This window comes from Setaria viridis, chromosome 2, assembly GCF_005286985.2.
Source record: "Setaria viridis chromosome 2, Setaria_viridis_v4.0, whole genome shotgun sequence".
Lineage (NCBI taxonomy): Eukaryota > Viridiplantae > Streptophyta > Magnoliopsida > Poales > Poaceae > Setaria > Setaria viridis.
The window spans coordinates 26,466,776-26,487,784 of NC_048264.2; the positions used below are offsets into that span (position 1 = coordinate 26,466,776).

Consider the following 21,009-nt stretch of genomic DNA (forward strand, 5'->3'; position numbering starts at 1 on the left):
AAATTTGCTTCAGTTTTTAGACTACAGAAACGCCACAAGGCGAAACAGCAAAGTTTTACCAGCCAAGCACTTTCCCAGGAAGGTCAAAACAAGAAAAGAAACCGCAGACTACAAAGAACTAGACTAAGCCTCAATTCTGTTCCTGCGGCTCCACCAAAACTTGTTGAAGACTCTCAAAGCTACGACCTCCAACTGATGACAGCCCGCCCTTAGTGCGTTGCCCTTATCCTGTTTAGACATTTTTGAGTTTTGACCATTCTCTGATCCAGTAAGTCGCTCTGAAGAGTACCTGCAAAGAGTTATTAGGTGGAGTTCTCTTGAAAACTATATCATTTCTACTCAGCCATATTGCCCAACAAACTGCAGCTGCACCAATTAAAACTTGTTTTCTAAGCATTTGAGGAAATCCTCTATACCAAGCTATACCGAGACCCAAACATATTTGATGCACTTGTAGGAGGCTGAAAACCAAAAGAAATTGAAATGATACTCCACAAAAGTCTTGTCATATGACAATAAAAAAACAGATGTTGGATAGTCTCTTCAGAGTAAAAAACAACATTTTATAATGGCCTTCCAATTCCTCTTAGCGAGGTTGTCCTTTGTTAATGCTAGACTTATTTCTGAGTGAGGGCACACTCTATTGGATCACAAAAAATAAACAAACATACATGGTGAAAAATTGTGATCTTCCATTGGCGTTAGGATTTGAGTGAGGGCCTGTGCCCTCACTAGCTTCAACGTGGGTCCGCCCCAATGCCCAGCACACCCAAGAGCATCTCTCTCTTGGGTCTTGACATGCATCTACTTCCTAGCAAAGTTTCAAATCCAAACATGACCCATCGAGTAACGGGAAAATGAAATCAGCATGTGAATGGTAATAATTCTTTCCCTGCAAGCTATTACAACCCATCATCCTGGGAAAGCGCTCGTTTGAACCGACAGTGAACATGATGATTGAGAAAGCTGTAAAGAGTGGAGTGCAGAAGGCAGTAAAAATATACGAATATCACGTCAAAAGCACCAGACGGTATCACGCGAGTACACAACTTATTCACACGCTGGGTATATCTGTTACATGCTAGAATGAATCAAAATACACGAGCAAAAGGTCAGCAAAAGAACTGGATTAGGCAAACATATATAATATAATGAACAAATCGAGCTGTAAGTAATCCACCCTCCAACCCCAACCTAACCACGGCATGAACCACCCAAAAAAATCCAGTAACGTCCCTCTCAGCACCACAGAATCAAACTTCCTCGTGATCATTCAACCATGCGCTCTTTCAGTGCAAGCTCTACAAGGGGGTATATCCTCAGGTCCTCAGATGGCGGTTGTGACAGAGGCATAGATAACTCTGAGTAAATATCTTGATGGTGACTGGCGGAAAATGTACATAAGGTGTGTGATCTATCCCCTGACCCGAATCAAATCTTCTTCGGTAGGTTGTAAGTTTTCTTGAGGAACTTTGTAGCCGTCTCATCGCTCCGGTAGCACAGAACTCGCAGGACTGTGTTAGGCTCATTCGGGCTCCAATGCCCTGTCGTTGGAGGCAATGGTAACCTGTTCTTGGACGCTGACCGATTTGATTCAACCATCATACGTTTGAATCGCTCAATGAGGCTTTCAGAGTCTGCTCTGAACAGGGGCAGGACATTCTTGACCTGGGAGGAGGCCTTGTCAACTAATTCTTCTGGCAGACCATCCCCGTCCGCCAAATACAGATCTCTGAGGGCCCTGAAGTCATCTTCTATTAACTGAGAGTCTTGGCGGGTGAAAGCACGCAAAGGACCACCAGCAAGAAGCACCAGCAAGAAACCATCAAAAGTTGCTTTCATCAGCGCAGTTATAGCACGGTTCCGCACTTTGTTGTGCACCGTACCAGATATTGTCTCAAGGACAGGGTCAAGCTCTCTCAACAGTACCTCCACCCTGTTTGATGCGGTATCACCAACATAAAGGGTGTCCCAGAGAACATGGCCCAAGTCATAGAATGTGACCTTATACGCAGTTGTCTCACAGATCTGCTGGATGCCTTCTTGACAGGCCACCTGACAAAGCTCAAACTTGATGTCCACTCCATCTGTGATGTCTGCCTGAGCTGACTCAACATTTCGCAAACATGTTTTTATCTTCTTCTCTAGGTTCTCGAGCTCACCACGGATGTACTGAAGTGTATTCAAGCGCACACAGAGTTGAGGAAGCCCCAAGGGATCATTTCCATTTGTTGCTCCATTTTGCGATACGCGAACCTGCAGATTTTGTGGCTTCTCCTTTTTCTTGAATAATAACTTGGAGCCCACCTCGCAGCGTGTTAATGGAGGTAATTGGGGCATAAAGGTATTCCGTGTTCCTGTTGAGTGATACAAATGCAGAAATCGGACTCATCAAAGGAATATCATTCCACAAGTTATTTAACCTATTTTTATCTAGTACTTACCACAGCCAGATTTCGCTTTAGATACATAAAGCTGTAGGCTTCTATCCAGTCCAGCTGTCAGATCAGGAAGAAGAGCTGGATGCATTGGTATAGGTAATTCGAAAAATGCATCCAGCGTTTCACCAATAACCCGAAGCATCTCCACAGAAGAGGGAGCAAAATTCTCCCTGTTGGCACCTGGATTCCAGGTCTGCATAAAAGATATTGCCAGGTTTAGTGGTAGAGAAAATCACATAAAGCCTATATAAGAAAGTTTCAAGCTAGGCCTAACAGAACTTCATAAACATACTGCCAATCAAGTATCAAAATTTTCCTAGGGGACTGTTCAGAATGACTAGTCACTCAAAGTCAATGTATTATTCAGGTTTAGTGACTAGTTTTGCTTTATAAGTGGTTCCTATTGAGTTTCAACTCTAGCCTACCCCAACTTGCTCGGGACTGAAAAGCTTTGGTGTTGATGTTGTTGCACATCAGGTGTGCAAGGCCTGAAAAAAAATCAGCAAGAGTACTGGAACATAACTGACAAAAGTTGGTGGCACGATGGGAGGCTAAATCATACACTGGGATCACTTCAGAGGTTTCTAACTATTGATGGGTGGCAAATGGATGATGGATATGGAAGAAAAGCAGCATGAACAAATGGGCACATGCATATGCATCAAAGATGTGTGCTTAGAAAATAACATCAATAATTATGGATACAAGAGATGAAAAAAAATGGTCCACTAACAAGTATATACTCCCTCCATTCAAAAACATAAGTCGTCTTGATAGATATGTACACCAACATTTACGATATCAAATTAGTTTCACTAAATCCCCCTTGAAATGTCTTGATAGTGCATTTATTTGGTATTGTAGATGTGAATATATTTTTCTACAAACTTGGTCAGGTTAGAGAAGTTTGACTTAAAACAAAACTACAACAACATACATTTTGGAACAGTGAAAGTAACAAATTGCTACTGCAGCATGTTTAAGCTACATCAGATATATGCACAAAATAGTATTAAAAAATAAACTACAACAGCACAAAGCATCTACGATTGTATCTATTTATATAGAGAAATTAAGGTCTGATGATGAAAAAGGAAAAAAAAAAGAGCACCTCTTGCTTCAAATTCCGGTCAACCCATCCCTTGAGCCTGTCTACCCTTTCTTTTATCCACACTTTCACCAGATTAGCAATTGCATTTTCGGCTTCATATGGCGGCATTTCTCTGATTAGTGACTTGCCTCCATCATCACTATCCACAGAATCTTCTACAGCAATATTAACAAGGTCCTTCTCTAATTTGTCTGCTGATTTAAGCACTTGAACTGTATCTGGGGTCAGCTCTGTAAGCCCAGCTACGAACTGCTTCAGCTCATTTCCGTAACAAGAATGAAGGGTTGCAACAGCAACACCCGAAGCAAGGGGATGCCATGTCTTCAGTATTGGACTGTACAAATTTTTCTCCTTTATAGCTAGATCACCGATGTCCTTTGCAAGGATAGAAAGGACTGGAGTAGGGTTTCTTGATGACCGTTTTGAATCTGCTTCTTCCATTCTCTACATAGGTCAAAGTAATGTCAATAAAAGAGGAGCTGGTGCACTCTACAAAAATATCAATTCTATAAGACTTAGCATCTCAAACCATCCATAAAATAGAGCAGTTGATTACAAATATTAATCAAGACTGAGGAAAGTGTTTTCTATTGTTTCCAGGAGTCTTATAGCTTTCTAGCTGTTCTGTTACCAAACATGGCATGGGTTGTAAGCAACAAATTGATCAGACAAAACACAACAAAATGATATAGGTATTTTGACGTCCAGAAACAGGACTGCTCATATATGTTGAATCAAATATTGGTGTCGATATTTACTACTAACAGCACTTACTAGGGCAAAAGCTGTGCGGAGTGAAGACCTTATGTAGGTCTCTACCCTGCTGCGAGCTACATCAGTCTCTTCTTTCCTTCTACGACGATATTCATGGGATATATCTTCAACAAGAACCCTTGCAGCTGACACTCCAATTGAGACAATGCCTTGCATAGACTCAATATTACTTGTATTGAAGGTTTCATGATATGCTAGAAGTCTTTTCTCAGTCCAACCCATTATTGAGCTTAATGTTGAACTCAATACTTTACAGTAATTTGGATCTTTTGTGGTCTTGGCATCCTTAGCAACTTCTGCTAACTGATTCTCTGCAGCAGAAAGCAGCTCGATATCTACTTGACCAGACATAACAAAATGGTTGAACAATGCCCAAGTAAAGCAAAGATTGTGGAGCATCTCATTAATTCCAAGAATAACCCAGGTTTTCTTCAAGAGCTCCATCACCTCATCGATCTCATCAACCACAGTGCCTTCATCATTATCAAAGCAAGCTTCTACCAACATTTGGTAGAGATGGAGATTCAAGGGGAAACCATCTGCCCAGTGGCATCCACCAGAAGTTCCATCATGAGATCTTCCAGCAAGGGACATGACAGAAGTGCGTAGGCTCTGCATTGACTCGGAGTTCTTCCCAGTTTCAAGTGGCCTATCATATGCACCACGTATAATTTGCCGCAACCGTTGTGCAGAACTGTCTGATTTGTTCAATGGAACGAGTGGGTGCAGAAGCAAACCAGCCTCAAGAAGCTTTAGATTCCTACTCCGCCATGCCTCATACTCTTGAGGATCAGGGAAATCTGATGCCTTGAATTGTTGCAGGAATTCCAAGGGCAAGACCATCGATTCCGCACGCCTGCCAAGCTGTTTCATGAAAAATGTAAAAGTGCATTAGCAAACAGTCACAATGTTCTACAGCGAAATTTGCCAACGTTAAAATATGCAAAACTCCATAAATGCCCATCAAACCGATAATGTGTCCAGTATTCAACAGAAACACTCCATGGTATATACAATTTTTTTTTAATTTGATTAAGTTAGCGTGGATCAATGCATCTTCTGCAAACTGTCCAACATTCGTGATCACATATGAGCTACGAAACAAGAAAACAATGCTTCAAGAGATTTTTGGAAACCATCCACTAAACCATTTTGCAAGTGACACTAAACTGGTGAGCACTATATCATCCCATCCAAATTTTGGTGATCATCCTTTTAATCATTATGCCCTAAGCAACATCACTGACTCAATCCAAGATGTGGGGTGGAGTATCAGCCACGGTCAGATTGATTAGACTGAAATTTTTCACTGCAGATAGTCTCACAAGCTGTCAATCCAGCAAGCGGATGTGGTCCATATCAAGAAGCAACATCAAAAAAAAAATTGGAAAATGTACGACACAGTTTGGTTGTTGACCATAGTCCATATGGTGGCACATAAATTGCAAATGTACCCCTCCAAAAGAAATCAAATGTGAACAGAAAAATAAGACACCCTCCCGAATCAAATTTAATGAATTGTGTACCTTCCTATTTCACATTACCACTTTATGACGAAAACCGCATGCCAAGATAAGAAGCATGGTACCAACACAGGTTCTTCCTAATTATAAAGTGGAGGGATGGAATTTTATATTCAATGAACTACAAAAATGTTAAAAGGCAATACCCACTGCAGCCGACACCCAAAATACAAGATCTACGCTTAAAAAAGGGGGGAAATCATTTCAATCCCCTCCCAACGAAATGGCGCATATTTGGCAATGGCACTCCAATGCTCAACTATAGAAATACCAAAACCAAAAACGAAAAAGAAAAGAAAATGGGTGTATTTTTAGCTAAATTTGAATTTTCGTCCGACCCTCCAACAAAATCCGAGAACACCATGGCAAGCTTGACCTACTCCAGATCTGCTACCACAATCCACCAACACCCGCACCACTCATTCGACCGGGCACCCAAACCAGGATCGACCAAACAAGCAGAATTCCGAGCTACATTTCCACCGGAAATCTCGCGAGATCCTACCTGGCTGGCGGCGATGCGGAGGAGCCCCCTGCGGATCCTGGCGTCGGCGGGCTCGGAGACGCGCATCTGCACCCGCATGAGCTCCCCGACCGTGGCGGGCCTCCGCGGGGGGGCGGCCGCCTTGCCGCCGCTCCCGGGGCTGCCGACGCCCTTGGAGGAGGCGGAGGAGCGGAGGCCGAGCGCCTTCTTCATCTTGCTGGCGGCGGCGGAGGTGAGGGAGCGCTGGAGCGAGGCGGAGGAGGCCGAGGACGCGGAGGAGGCCGGGGACGCCGGGGCCGCCGCACCCGACGCGGACTGCGGGATGTACGTGAGCGGCTTCCCGCCCGTGGTGCGGGACGCCGCGACCAGGACCTCGTAGGCGGCCTCCCGGAAGTCGGCAGCCGAGAGCGGAACCCCGAGGTCCGGGAACGGCGAGGGGAGCGCCGAGGAGGAGGAGGCCGCCGCCGCGGCGGGCGGGAGGAAGCCGTTGGAGGAGGAGGAGTGGGACGAGTCCCGGCGGGACTCGCGGAACAGGCGAGCCATCGCGGCGGCGGCGGCGGCGGCGGTGGCCTCGCGGCTTGCCTTTCTCTCCCCCCCCTGTCGGCCTCTCCCTCGCGTGCTAGGTCCCGCTCTCTCTCTAGTGGGGAGAGGAGAGAGAAAGGGGAGGGGAGGAGAGAGATGGGGGGCTTGTGTGCCGCTTTTTCGTCGCGAGGGATGACGAGGAGAGAGAAAGAAGGAAACTCCTCCACCATCACCAGCGAGGGAGATGGCAATTCGCACGCTGAATTGCTAGGGATACTCGCAGCTGGGTTAGCTTTTCTTTACCGCGTTTTCATCTTAGGAAAAGTCAAAAATAAATGCATATCACGTATGATCACACAAACTAGTTAAAACATACTGTGCGTTTAGAGTTCACGAACCGAAACACAATACAGACGATGACGCTCATATACACACACGTACACTTAACTCTATAAATATACACCCACGCAACTCTACCATTACGAGCACCTCTGAAAAATTAAGCCAGCAGATCCTAGAGATTAACAAACTCACCACTAATATCTCGTTATAGACATCGCCTACCACTAAAAGAGTTCACATATTGTTATAAAAATGCCTTGGCATGTACGAAAACTAAAAATAAGTTATATCATATTCTAAACCAATAAAATATCATATGTAATATCAAAACTAGAGCAGCTTGGTATAGAAGCTTAGAGGTGGTTTGCAAGGTTATACGTGCAGTACTATCTTTATGATTTTTGACTTAACAAATTAATTATTATAGATAATGCACAACATAAATGAAAAAGGGTAACTTCATATAAATCATATTATTTTCTAAATATTTAAGGGATGTAGCTAAAATCACCCATACGAACATAACGAAATAGGTAGTTGCATTCTTGCTTTAAGCTTAAGCATGTTTTTATGAAAACTCTATTTCAACACCTTGAAATATTAATGATGATTGAACATCTTTTTATGTTAAAAATACTTCTTATTCATCCACATTAATTGTGATGTTAAGTTTTCATAAAAAGAGCAAGTTTGTTGGTAACTTAAAATGCAAGTCTCTATAATTTCTGGTGCAAATCCTATCATCACCAATAAGAGATTTCACACTATTCATGGTGCTATATTTAAAAAAATTTCTATTTTCCTAAGAAATAAATATAATGTGTTATGTGTAATTGAAGTGGAAAAAACATCCAAAGAACACTATTTGGTTAGTAGGTAAATGTTAAATTTAGCACCCATACGCAAATATACTGCAAATCCAGACCCATTTTCTAGTGCTTAACTGAGATCTCACATATACATTGAATGCTAAAACCTCCAACAAAAACTTGTGAAACAAGAAATAAAATGCAAATAAACCAAAGATACCCGTTATCTTTCACAGCTTTGGTGGTGGGTTACCTTTGCAAAGCAGGTTGGTAAAGCCAACGCTCCCTGAGGTACCAACAAACAGGCCATGTTCCGGTGTACGCCATGACAGTAACCACAGCCAAAAACGCCTCTACCGCCACCACCATGAGTCCATTACCGTGTGTGTTAAGGCTAAGCAAAGACCGGGTAGTAGTGGTAGTACTAGTACGTCTACTACGTACCAGCTGTGCGACCCGGTGGTGAGTGATAATTGTTTAGCTAGCTAGATCAGGTCCTTGCGAAACGCGGCGTTCCGTTGCCAGCTGTCTCGTGCGCCGAGTCCACCACCACGCATGATTGATGCCTACCCGGCAGCTAATTGTGCTTCTCAAAATTTGCGAGAATGGACCTGGGAAAGTGAGCTAATCTAGTTTGCAAGCTCCTGCAAAAGAGAAAAAAAAATGGCAGATTGATTGATGGGCAAATCTAGGGCATGTTCGGTTAGAGTTATAAGCCGGCTGAAGAACTGAAACGACTGATTTGTTGTGAGAGAAAAATACTGTTTAGTGATTGATAAGCTGGCTGATAAGCTGAAGCGAACAGACTGCCAGCTCTTGTCCCCAACGAACAACTAGGAGCTGCAGCTGCTACATGATAGTAGTCCCCAATCATGATGGTATAGTAAGCAATTGTTATTCACCCGTTTCTCTTGTCTCTCTATCTCTGCTAATGTTATTCACCAGTTTGTCCCTGCTTCTGTCCTAACACAATGTATGTACTTCAAAAGGATTATAACATATTTTTCTTGCGAAAAGAATTGTAATATTTCGGAACTACTTGGACCATTTCGAGAAGTTCATCTGAAACAATTGTTGTTAATTACGTGCCCTTTCAAGTGTGTATACAAGCTCGGCAGCTGAGTTCCAAACATTCATGCATGGACTTGTGCGCAGAGATCGGAGCGGTTGACTGGATAGATGCTCGCGGAGGAGCGAGGCCGGTGAAGGCAAAGCAGGAGGATGTTTAGAGGCTGCTTGGTTGCCAGCCACATGTTGCCACAGTTACAGTGCTCCGTGCCACAGCACAGTCAACAACATTTGCAGCTGCTAGCTGTGGCGCGCCACACAGCGGCGTGGTAGCATGTGGCTGGGAAGCAAGCAGGCCTGCGCACTTCACCAGCTCGATCACATGCCCGACTCTCAAGTAGGTCAGACCGGGATGCAGTATCATATTCTGCATGTGTGATTGGGCCGGAATGTCCCTCCCTCCCTCTGGCATTATATTGAAAAAAAAAAACTGCCAGTAGGAAGAAGAAAAAAATAGAACGCTAAACAATCAGTAGACGCCCGGAGATCAAATTAGCAGGAGACAAATTGGTGATTGGGAGAGGCGCCGTCGCTTTCATAGGTGAGTAGGGTCGATGCCAGAGTGCCAGACGCAGACAGTGGGCTTGCAGCAGATTGCTAATTAGATAGATAGGTGTGGATGCCATATACTATTTGGTTTCAAATTGTAGATCGTTTTGATTTTTCTAGATATATAAATATTATTATGCATCTAGATATACACTATATAGTGCATAGCAACTGAAAAAATTAAAACAACTTAGGGTGTATCATATTATAATATGCATGTACTACTCATGTGTGTGTTGGGTTATTAAGCAAAGGGAAAGCGAAGGAAAAATCCAGTCGGTCCAGGCAATCCATCATCCATCCAGCACCGAGTGAGGTGGGTCCAGGCCCACGTGTCGGTAACGGCAGGGAGGGGCTGGCAGCTTCTTCCGATCCGGTTGCTTGGCGCTGACCTCACCCGGTCTCGTGCCAGCAGACTCAGCGCGGCAAGAGGCGACCGGCGGCGGCGGCGGGTCGTGTATTTTCTTTTGGAGAGGATGAGAGCACGTACAGCGGCTGCGTGGCTGTCCAACCCCATCTGGATATCAGATCAACGGGTCCGTTCGCTTCAGCTTATAAGCCAGCTGAAAAGCTGAAACGGCTGATTTATTGTGAGAGAAAAACACTATTTGGTGGCTGATAAGCCGGCTGAATAAGCTGAAGCGAACAGGCCCAACGTCAGCAATGGGGTGCCTGTAAACAGAAGGCGACGAATGCGACCTGTCACACGCACCACGCGTTAAGGCACTCACTCATTTTGGGATACTCTTCGCCGTAATCTTGGCAGGAACAAGCAAGATGAGCGACCGCGTGCGTGCGCTGGGGCCTCAAATTGTGGCCAATTGATCCAACAACTAACGGACGTGCGCGGGCATAGCTCCAGCAGCCTCTTTGGCTTCCACGGCTCAATGCCACACTGCTTGATTAGTTGCTTGATACGTTGGTTTAATTACAAAATGTTCCTGTTAGTCATGCTTACTTGTCTGCCATAGTGCCATCATTGGACAGGAACAGAAGAGAGTAAAAACGAGAGCCGTGGAATTAGGAATCTGGGCCTGTTTGCCTCCCCGCGATCAAACACAAGACCACGACAGCAACGGAACCCCTGTCAGGAGAGAATTGCAAAAAGGCACGACCTGAGAGCTGCGCAGGATGGAAATGCTACTGTACTACTGTGGTATAGTATCACTACTTCAGTATACAGTATACACTATGACAAAGAGGCGTAACAAAATAACAAAAAAAAAAAAATAAAGTGCATACAAAAAGAAACATCTAAAAAACGCCCACCGTGGGGCTCGAACCCACGACCACAAGGTTAAGAGCCTTGCGCTCTACCGACTGAGCTAGACGGGCTTTGTTGGTGGTATCTGGTGTTTCCTTTATATATCCAAATCCACCTAGTAGAGCTAGACTGCCCAATAGCACTCTCCGAAAACAAAACAAAGTGTCACCTCAACAGCCATTGTCAAAACTTCGGATTGACAGAACGAGGAAAGTGCAGAAACAAGGTAAAATTGTTGGGGGCATTAACCGCATTTTGGATAGCAACAAGTGCTCAAAAGCCATGCTCTCCCCTCCTTTGCACCAAAACAAGTTTACAAAATTTGGCTGCCAATGGCCATTACAGCAGCCCCGTGCCAACTGCCAAAGAGGGTGGAATGCAAATGCATCCTTGCTACCCGCTGTTACTATACACATGATTAAGGGCGCAGCGCCAACAGAGTTCATACCCTAACTTCAACTAGGTTTCGCGTTCCGGTCAGTTCCAGATAGAAGTGCTCCTTATAGTAAGGTGCGCACCAGAGATAACAGGAGGCTAGTGTTCAGAAGTACTTTGGACGCCGGGACAGTCTTTTCAGGCTCACCCTCTCCTGCCATCAGCCAAGAAATTTGTCAATGTCAAGCCATATTAGTACTTTTAAAGCAAGAACAATAAAAGCAATCTGTGGTTAGATGATCGACGATTGGCTCAGGCATGGTTGGTTGGTTAAAAATACCTGGCTTCGATCGTGATCGTATTCAACAAGGAATACACATCTGCACCCCCTAATATCATGCTGCTTCCGCTGAACTTCAAGAACATGAGCGTCGAAATGCAATGCCTCATCGTTTCCCTCCTGAGGTTCAAATCACAACAAAGAAAGGAAGGCTTAAGGGGACAAAAATAAAAGGAGGCCAAAGATAATTGCTTTAAAAGAGTAGCAAGTTCCAACCGTATCACGCATGATGTAAAGGTACCACTGTACTAATATGGCTTACCCTGAAGCAGAGGACAAGGTCTCCTTCGACAATGGATTTGCACTGGGAGGCCTCCACAGGAATGGAACGCTGGCGGATGCACTTCTTCACATTCACCCACTCATCCTCATCAGCCCCAAAACCCTCGAATCTCACCCGGACTTCCTACAACAACAGCACATAAATATTGAGTTACAAAAAAGATGAAACAGAACTTGAATATGCAAACGACAAAGGAAACATAAATAACAAATGCAGCCTTCAAGAAAACTATAGTAGAGAAGAAACATCCCAAAAACTGAAAGCAGTCACTTTGACAATGAAATGACAAAACAGAGCAAATAATAGATACTTCACTAACCAGCTAGTCTTAAATAAAAGGTTGGGCTGAAAAGGTAAAATATGCATATGTAATAAGAGATTGGTTAATCTTACTACTTCACCCGCCCTGTTCCTCCTGTGTGCCAAGAAAATGGCAATGTCATACCTGCATAGCACAAAAATAGCATGTGATGACATTGAAAATGGCTGCCAAACACTTGAAATGCCAATCTCACGGGGTATGGTACCGTACTACCAAACATCATGCATGCATAAGATCGTAATCTGCCAGCTAGCAATGTTAAGACATCAAGGTCAACCACTGACAACATCATCTAGGATCATAGTTTAAGGCAATATCACTAGCTTTACCAGGATAGTGCAAAATAAACTCTGAAGATTAAAGCCTTGCAGGCTCGATATGAACTAGTACATCCAATAATGAGATCACTTATATTATTTGTCATTGTATTCACCAAGGTCATGCTGAACAGCAGATGTCCAGGTACTGTCACAGTAAACCACGTATGACAGAGGCCAACAAATGAGGGCCAAGAATACATGAATGGAACCCATTGCAAGTAAATGCAAGAAACAGGAAAAGGAAACAATAACAGAATAGTTGCAAGTGAAAGGATATCTACCATGCAGAATCCTTTGCAGACTTCGCCTCAAACTCCAGCTCTTCAAGTTCGGGAATTTTATCTCTAGTTTCTGAAAAGATGGCAGGTCATACAAAATTTCACAACAGTGCATCAACCAAGCACCAAACATTAGGTTTCCAGTTTCAACAGATTTATGTTTGAAAATACCTAACGGAAAAACAGCAGAAACCTCATCCTCGTTGTTTGAAATACTAGTATCAAGAGGGAAAGGCTTTTCTTCAGAAGCTGCAGACTTTTTCTCAGAAACTGATACATTTACTTCTGAGGCTGCAGTCTTTTCTTGGGAAACAGTGGGCACACAAGTAGGTTTAGTGGCTGATACTGGAAACTTTTTAAGGAACCATCCTTGAACCTGTTGAAAGAGATGTCAATATGTCATGCTAGTGCACAGTTTGTAAAATATGGGAGCATATTAAAATATCATCACCTGTGTAGCCTGTAACGCTTTACTACCAGCTCGACCAGCAGATCGACTGCATATAAGAGCAGAAAATGTAATCACTTATCAGAAGTGTCACTCTAAAACTACTGTATGCAGGTTTCAGTTTCACAACATCCTGTATCAATACTGTCAAGCAAAAAACTACCAAGAGAACAGTAGAAGATATTCCAATCATGCTATATGCTTTATGTGAAAGTGAAACGGTTATGATTCAAACTAAAGAGGCAGTCGGAACACACTGTAACAATGTGAGACTTACTTAAATTCTTCTGCAAGCTTCTGGCAGAACTTGTCAACCAAGACTTGCTCTTTTATGTCGGCAACCAATTTCTCCATCTTTGCAATCTGTACCAGGAAGTACTTTTAAGCTATCATGGAAAATGCAGGAAAGTACATCTAACAAACCTAGCATGATAGATTCTCCAAAATGAATTGAAATACACCACCAACACCATATTAATATAGTGTACTGAGGGATGCAGAGCGGATCCATAATTCTGTGAAGCACAAAAGTAGGTGGACTTAAATGGTAGGCAATTTATGATGTTTGACCCTACATTGTGTCAATGACCTCAAAAACTCACAGTCCTCAGCATATCTTACTTCTAAATTACATTGCATTGTAAGTCTACAATGTTCCATCAAAGTGTATTTTCCTCAAAAGCTTGGGATCATAGGATGGGAAATACTGCGTAGTAAGATTGGAATCGTTAGCACAATATTCCCTCCATCCCAAATTACTATTCGTTTTGGCTTTTCTACATACATGACTTTTGCTATGTATATAGACATAGTATAAATCTAGGTGCACATCAAAAGCTATGTATCTAGAAAAGCCAAAACGAATAGTAATTTGGGACAGAGGGAGTAGATTGCCTTGGGTGTAATAATCCTGTATGACCTTAGGACACAATTTCCACTCTCCATCATCAAACGCCAGCACGAATAAGACTAGGGGATAAATTTTGGCAATTTGACTATCAACATGTATGATTTTACAAGTATTAACTGAATGCGCCAATTCAATAGTCAAACGATTATTTTTATCCTGTTTCACGAATTGGGTGGCTAAAACAACATTTTGCCCCTGCCATTGGGGCATCACTTTAGGCTTGACTCAAAAGCCAAACCTTATTAATACTAGGCCATTAAGCAAAGTATTACAAATCCCCACGGTTACAGCCTACCACAGCTGGCACCAAAGAATCCATTTTGGCATTCACTATTGCCTTGGCCCATCTTACAACTAAATGTATCAATGCAATAATCAAACAATCCCTTTTTGTCCTGTAGCACGAATTGATTACCTAAACCACCATTTGCAATTGACCCCAACTATTGGGGCATCGACAGATCGACCCTTGCCTGATGAACAAAACCCTAGTAGTATACCCACTAACCAAAATATCAGAAATTTGTACTGGTACAGCCTTCCGCAGGTCGCACAGGACGATTCGCAATGCAATCAAGAACCAGCTCTTGCATGCACAGGTAAGCATCAACCCTGCACATAATCATCGGACTGCTCGCCCACAAACCCCCAAAAGGTGCGATCGTGGGCAAGTAAAGACACGAGCGACAGGGAATCCCGACAAAGTTCGCCCTCCAAAGAAGAGAACCCTCGCATTGCCCAAGAAGCTGGCCAATGGGACCCAAAACGGGAGGTGCCAAGAACAACCCCCAAGATAAACCCACCCAAAACCCCCCCAATGGAGCACCGCGCAGCTACCCAAACCAATCCCGCGCGCAAGGAACACCGACCATCCTTCATCCGGTTGATCCGTGATATGATTCCTGGCTCCCCCAGCACCAAGAACCCAACCCGCACCGGGCAGGGAGGACGCGATGAACAGTACGAACCCCCACCATGGCGGCGGTGCGGGGAGGAGGAGGAGGAGAAAGGGAGAGGGAATGGCCCTCGGGGGCCGGTGGACCCACCTCGGAGGGAGAGAAGCGGACGGAGGACCGCCGCTCCATGGCTCGCCGACGCGGCGGGGAGGCCGAGGCCGCCGCGAAGCGAGGAACAGAGGTTTGGGGGAGGTGGGAGAGTAGGCAGAGACAGAGAAGAGGGGAGGGGGGCTCCGAAATTCCCAGCCTCTCCCAAGTCCCAACCAAAAAGGGCCGCAGCGCAATTAATTCCGACGGGTACGCTCGCGGGTACCGGGGAGCGACGGTAACAAAAGGATTAGGAAAATGCGAGCCGGGGGCAAGAGAAGAGCAGTGCAGCGAAACTGCGGAAGCTTGGAAGTGGCTGCGTGGGCCCACCGAATAATCTGGGCCTCGGAGGCCGCTGGTGGGACAGGTGGGCCCGTCAGGGAGGGACCTTTGTTCGCAAATGTTAACGAAGGGATTGAAACTTTCCAAGCATAGAAAGTCAAGAATTTGAAAAGAAATAACACCTTCGATCGAAGGTTTTTCTCCCACACATTAGGGCATGTACAATAGGGTAGATGGCTGCCGTCTAGAAATACATGCCATGTCACAATCAGATAACTAAATAGACAATGTGTACAATAACTTGTCTATTTGATGGTCTACAAACTATTTTATTTTACATAAATATATATAAATCATGGCCGATCAAGTATGTATTTGATTTTATGTGCCATCATGTTGTTGCATATTGTAAAATTTCACTAGGACAATTATCCAATTAAGCACAGGGCAATATCCAATTCGAGACAACATGAATTTAACTCTAACATGCTACTTGATAATTTTGGATTGGAGAGGTAAGTGCATAGAAAAACTACTGAACAAGTTTCAGAATTTTGGAATTTACCATTATTTTTCTAGGTATTACGGGAGAGCTTGAATTAATAGGCACAACCGCGCAAGTATGATTGAGTTAATTAACAAGCTTCTTCACTGTTCATCTCTTCCTTCTCACATCGCATGGAAATAAAAGGCTTGCCAACTAAAGAACATGGCCTGCGATGAGCAAGGCGGAAATAGCAAAACGAGGAGCTCGCCCTCCAAGCAGAACGCCGGGACCTTGAGCGAGGAGGTCGGCGGAGCCACGAGCACACGGGTCTGCTCCCGCCTCCCGGCTCCGGGCCCTATTCTCGCTAGTCTGCTATTCATGCACAATGTCTTCGTCGGTAGGCATAGGAGCATGAGCATGTGACAAGGTGAGCATGGAAAAGAAACTCGAGGTCACATTCGTCGGTAGGCACAGTAGAAACTCCTATGCCTTATATCACCTTGACCTTGTCACATTGCCTACAAGCATAGGAGCATAAGTCTTTTTTCCGTGGGATGAGAGGAGCTCGAGGTCCGCCGTGCAGGTGCGCGCCGGCGTTGAAGAGGGCTCCTATCTATCTTGTAGAAGATAGATAAGAGATGAAACTTCCAGCCCAACACCGGTCCATCCTCCCCTTCATCTTCTTCCCCGGCGAGCCCCCACCCCCGCCGCCTCCTCCACCACCCCGGCCGGCGGCCGCCGCGCTGCCCGCTGCTACCCCTCGACCACGCCCTTCCTAACCCGAGGCTTGTCATTGCGCCCGCCACCCGCCACCGGCCACCGACCATCCTGCCCTACCCGGCCGGCGGCGCTCCCGCGCCGCCTCGCCCTCCGCCGCCGGCCGTACCGCCGCCCCCGACCTTCTCATCTAAGGCTGGCGACCATTGAAGCACCGCCCCCGCCCACATCCCGCCCCTCCGGCAAGCTTCCTCCCTTGTCCTTGGATCCTAGCGGCGGCGCACGTGCGAGATGAGAGCGAGGCGGGAAGGTGACGGGAGGAAGATCGTGTGGTCGAGAACACCTGCACGAATCTTAAAGACTGGAAGTTTAAGGGCCTACCCATCTTCCGGAAGATGGATAGGATTTTCGGGTGCCACGGCCCGGTATCCCTATATATATATCTCTTCTGGTCACACTGGCCCAATAGATGGCAAAGAACGGCCCGACAAACTGAAAAGAGCTGGCTGTTTGCTTTTTTTTTTTCACCCGCACGCTGCTGCTGTTGCCGCAAACATGTGAGTGCAATGCTACGGCACGTGCAACGTGACATTTTTTTTTCAATCACAGTACGTGCACATACGCTCACATACATGCACGCACACTCGCTCATTCAAAAATACGCTTGCAACCCCTATGAGCATCTCCGAAAAATTGAGCCAACAAATCCTCAAAATTGACGAAGTCACCACTAGTGTCTCGCTATCAACGGGCACGTTGCCTACCACTAAAAAATAGCGCTGGTTAAATCCTGGTATAAACCTAGAAAAATGCGATGGTTAAATCCTAGTATAAACCGCCCTATATTGGTAAAAAAATTTCAAAATCATTTATTTTTAATATGTAACTTAACATGGTGACATGTACTTGTTCTAGTAAAAATATTGTTGGATTTAGGGACCGGCAGTCCACCAGGGGTTACCCAAGTAGTTGATTTGTAGGCAAAGGAGATCATAAGACTAAGAATTCAAAAGTAATCACGAGGGCACGAGGATTTAGACTTGTTCGGGCCTCCAGAGAGTAATACCCTGGTGGATTGTATTGCGAGTATGAGATCACGTGAAGGGTTGAGGTACCCTCGGGGGTGTCCCTGGCCGCCTTATATTGGCTGACAACCTAGGGTTACAAGTCGTTTTAGATATGAACTAGTCGGTTGTTATAAAGAAATTTATTTGAGTCGGTTTACAACAAGTATCCCATAATATCCGGGCTCGATCGATCCGCCCGGCCTCCTGTCTTGCGCTTCACGCATCTTCATGCCTTGGCCCACATGGCATGGTCGGGTGGGCCCACCTGTCAGGGCCGACCAGTATCCTGGTCGGTGGGGACCCGTAAGTACCCATGTCCCTCAAGCCCTCGAGCGATATGGAGTCGAACAGGAACTTGACGGGTGCGCAACGAAACTTATAATGTACTCGGCTGAAGGTGCATTGTCGTCATGGTGATGGAGAGGTTGCGTATTGCTCAAAAAAGAAGAAAATTTGAGCGGATGCATAGCCATATGCATAGAGCGTAGGCAAGCGCTGAGCTGACGGATGCCGGACATCCAATAAGGTCGAAGCGAAAGACATAGAGGGTGTCGCAAGATGCACTCCATATGGAGTAACCCTCGAGCATTAAAGCGATTAGAATAATCGGTCCAATAGTCAAAGAACATTACGTATCATGCCATTGTTTCTATCATCAAACACCTAGTGCCCGAGCGCATGCGCAAGGGCTGGCGGGGCCGTAGAGGCACACCGACCTGAAAAAGGCGTCCAGCCCCCGAGCACGAGGACTGGTGGAGTGTAACACCTCGTGTTAATGACACCCTAAAGATACCAATGAGAGGTGGTAATGATGTTTGAAGCAAAAAGAAAGAAATTGACTCAAAGTCAAATTTGAGCCGAATTTGACCAAAATTTGCAATTTGGAATTTAAATTCGGAAAAATTTAGCAAAAATATGAAGTTGAGACTTGAGAATGTTTATAACTCAAAAGAATGAAGTTGGAGATTAATCCTAGTCTTAAACCCCTCAAAATTGCAATTGAAAAAGAAGGATAATGGGGTTACAGTTCCCTGTCCGAAAACAGAAACTTTAGGAAAAACAATACAAGTATCCAACTTGGAAATTGATTTCTGCTTAATTTTCCAAGTAAGTGGACAAAGGCAACTGAACAGTAGTGAAGTATGATCTTTGGACATGTTTAGTAGGATGATGTTGATTAGAGAAAGTGGAAAGAACAAATTCAAAATGAAATTCAAAATTAGCATCCCAGCAGTTTCGGCCTAGTTACTGAAACTGCATTTTTCTTGTTTGAAAACAGCAGCAAGTGGCTATGTTTGGAGCAAGATTCAGAGAAAAGTAGTGCAAGAGGTATATGAGTTTATGTGCAAAATGAAATCCCTGTTAGTTGTAGAGCATGAATGGTTAGTGGTTGCACTATTTGGAGCAAGATTTAGCTACTCAAATTAAGTCTAAAGAAGGGCAAATGACCCTGAATAAGGGCCTGTCGAACTGAAACAGGAGGTTCAGAACATTTTAGTTGCCCGAGATGGAAGCTTAAAAATTTCAACTTTGGGAGGTTTATCTCGAGTAAGAGCCAATATATAAATTGAAGTACTTGAGTTTATCTACAACTTTGCTTAAGGGGCTCTTGGACCGTACGATGCAAAATCAACTGTGGTGAAGGTCTGAATTTTCGGACCGAAAGAAAGAGGAGAGAAGCGAGCAGAACAGCAGGGCAGAGACATGTCGCTGCCGGCAACGTCACCCGTCATCCAGCTCGGCGCCTAGGGCCACCTCCTCACCACGCCAGCCTACGACTAGGCCACGGTGTTGCCCATGCGCACGGTGAAACTTCGCATATTTACTCCTCCCGCCGTCGCTTCTATCCGTTCACCGCACTGCTTTTACCGCCGCAAGCTGAGCTCCTGCCGCCGAGCAAAATTCCACCGCTTCACTGCCTCTCGCGCCGATTCCTTTCACCCACTTCCCCACCAACACCTTCCTGACCACCGTGCCTACTCGTTGTCCAACTTGCCCGCTGGCGAGCTCTTAGCCGCCGCCGTTTCCGTCCGCCACCGCTAACCTCCCTGCTCATGGTGAGCTCTTCCTTGTCGCCACTTTCCTTCCTTGTGGTAAGCCGTGAGTAAGCTCATAGGTCACTAGGAAGCTGTAGAGGTAGTTAAAGGGCCGAGTGGTGCCGTTGCCGTGCTTGGCCACGGCCGGCCGTCGGTCAAGCCGCCCGCCGCCGTGGAGAGGCTAGCTCCGACCGTCTCCCGGGGAGCCGCCGCCGCCCACGGGTGCGTTGTGGCTTGGTGATGCCTCCCTAGCCCAACCCCGTCGCCGGTGGAGCGCCGGTCGTTGAGCCGTGCCGCCCCCTGCCGCGCTCTGTTTTGGCGCGAGGAAGGAGAAGGAGCTGGCGCCGGGAGCCCGCGCGTCAGTAGGAGAAGAGGAAAAAGGGTAGAAGGGTCGGCCAGTGAAGGGGAAGGCCGTGGGCCGGTCTAGCAGGCCCAGGTGCCAGCGCGGAGGAGGGTAAAGAAGGTGGGCCAGTGGGCTGGCTGGAAAAATAGGAAAAGGAGGGGAGGTAGCGTCGGCCCAGCAGGCCCAACAGTGAGAGGAGTAGGCCGGCGGATAAGGGAGAGAGAGAAAGAAGGTGGACCAGAGCTGCGGGCCCAGCGTGAGTGAGAGAGGGTAGAGAGGAGGCGAGTGAGAAAAGTTGGGCCGGGGGTTTAGGGATAAATTTAGGTTTTTCTTTTATTAGATTAATAGATTAAATTCGATTTTCACCATTTAAATCATAAGAATTTCTAGGAGTGTCCAAAATTAGTGAAACAAATTTTATTAGGATTGTTTTATTTTCCTTTATGCATTAAAATTATTATACCTTAGGAAAAATAATAAAATTTAGGTATTTGTTTAATGCCTTTTCATTAAGGTGTTTAAATAAATACTTAACCTTTATTAAATGCATTAAAATTTGGAATAATGTTTTCATATTCACAAAATATTATTAACCCATAGGAGTTAGGTTTTGAGATTAGAAAATATTTATAATATTTTCTAAAAAATAAAAGAAAAGGCCTAAGGTAGGATTAGTGAAGGAAATAAAAATGTGGGTTAATCTTTTCGGGTTTTTGTGTGTTGGCTTGCAACTTTATCATGATAAATTGTGTAGTCACTTGTTGGCTTGCAACTTTATCATGAAGGAAAGTTGTATAGTCTTGTATTCAAAAAGTTGCATCACTAACCCATGCATGTACTATATCGTAGACACCGAAGCACCAGAAGGGGA

The 21,009-nt window shown here is 45.2% G+C and overlaps 2 protein-coding genes and 1 non-coding gene across 3 annotated transcripts; all 3 read right to left on the minus strand.

The window, feature by feature from the left end:
- Positions 1 to 1,033: 1,033 nt before the first annotated feature.
- LOC117842884 (protein unc-13 homolog) lies at positions 1,034 to 7,008 on the minus strand. The gene is made up of 5 exons (XM_034723408.2): positions 6,355 to 7,008; positions 4,327 to 5,190; positions 3,553 to 3,996; positions 2,445 to 2,634; positions 1,034 to 2,357 (listed from the first exon to the last, which is right to left on the minus strand). The coding sequence occupies exons 1-5, from the start codon at positions 6,874 to 6,876 to the stop codon at positions 1,432 to 1,434; spliced, it is 2,946 nt and encodes a 981-aa protein (XP_034579299.1). The 5' UTR covers positions 6,877 to 7,008; the 3' UTR covers positions 1,034 to 1,431.
- Positions 7,009 to 10,885: 3,877 nt separating this feature from the next.
- TRNAK-CUU (transfer RNA lysine (anticodon CUU)) lies at positions 10,886 to 10,958 on the minus strand. Its single transcript has one exon. It is a non-coding gene; the product is annotated as a tRNA-Lys (tRNA).
- Positions 10,959 to 11,157: 199 nt separating this feature from the next.
- LOC117842477 (protein SAWADEE HOMEODOMAIN HOMOLOG 2) lies at positions 11,158 to 15,393 on the minus strand. Its single transcript, XM_034722943.2, has 9 exons — positions 15,210 to 15,393; positions 13,531 to 13,616; positions 13,257 to 13,302; positions 12,977 to 13,181; positions 12,809 to 12,878; positions 12,279 to 12,330; positions 11,865 to 12,008; positions 11,603 to 11,722; positions 11,158 to 11,476 (listed from the first exon to the last, which is right to left on the minus strand). The coding sequence occupies exons 1-9, from the start codon at positions 15,246 to 15,248 to the stop codon at positions 11,429 to 11,431; spliced, it is 810 nt and encodes a 269-aa protein (XP_034578834.1). The 5' UTR covers positions 15,249 to 15,393; the 3' UTR covers positions 11,158 to 11,428.
- Between the last annotated feature and the right edge of the window lie 5,616 nt (positions 15,394 to 21,009).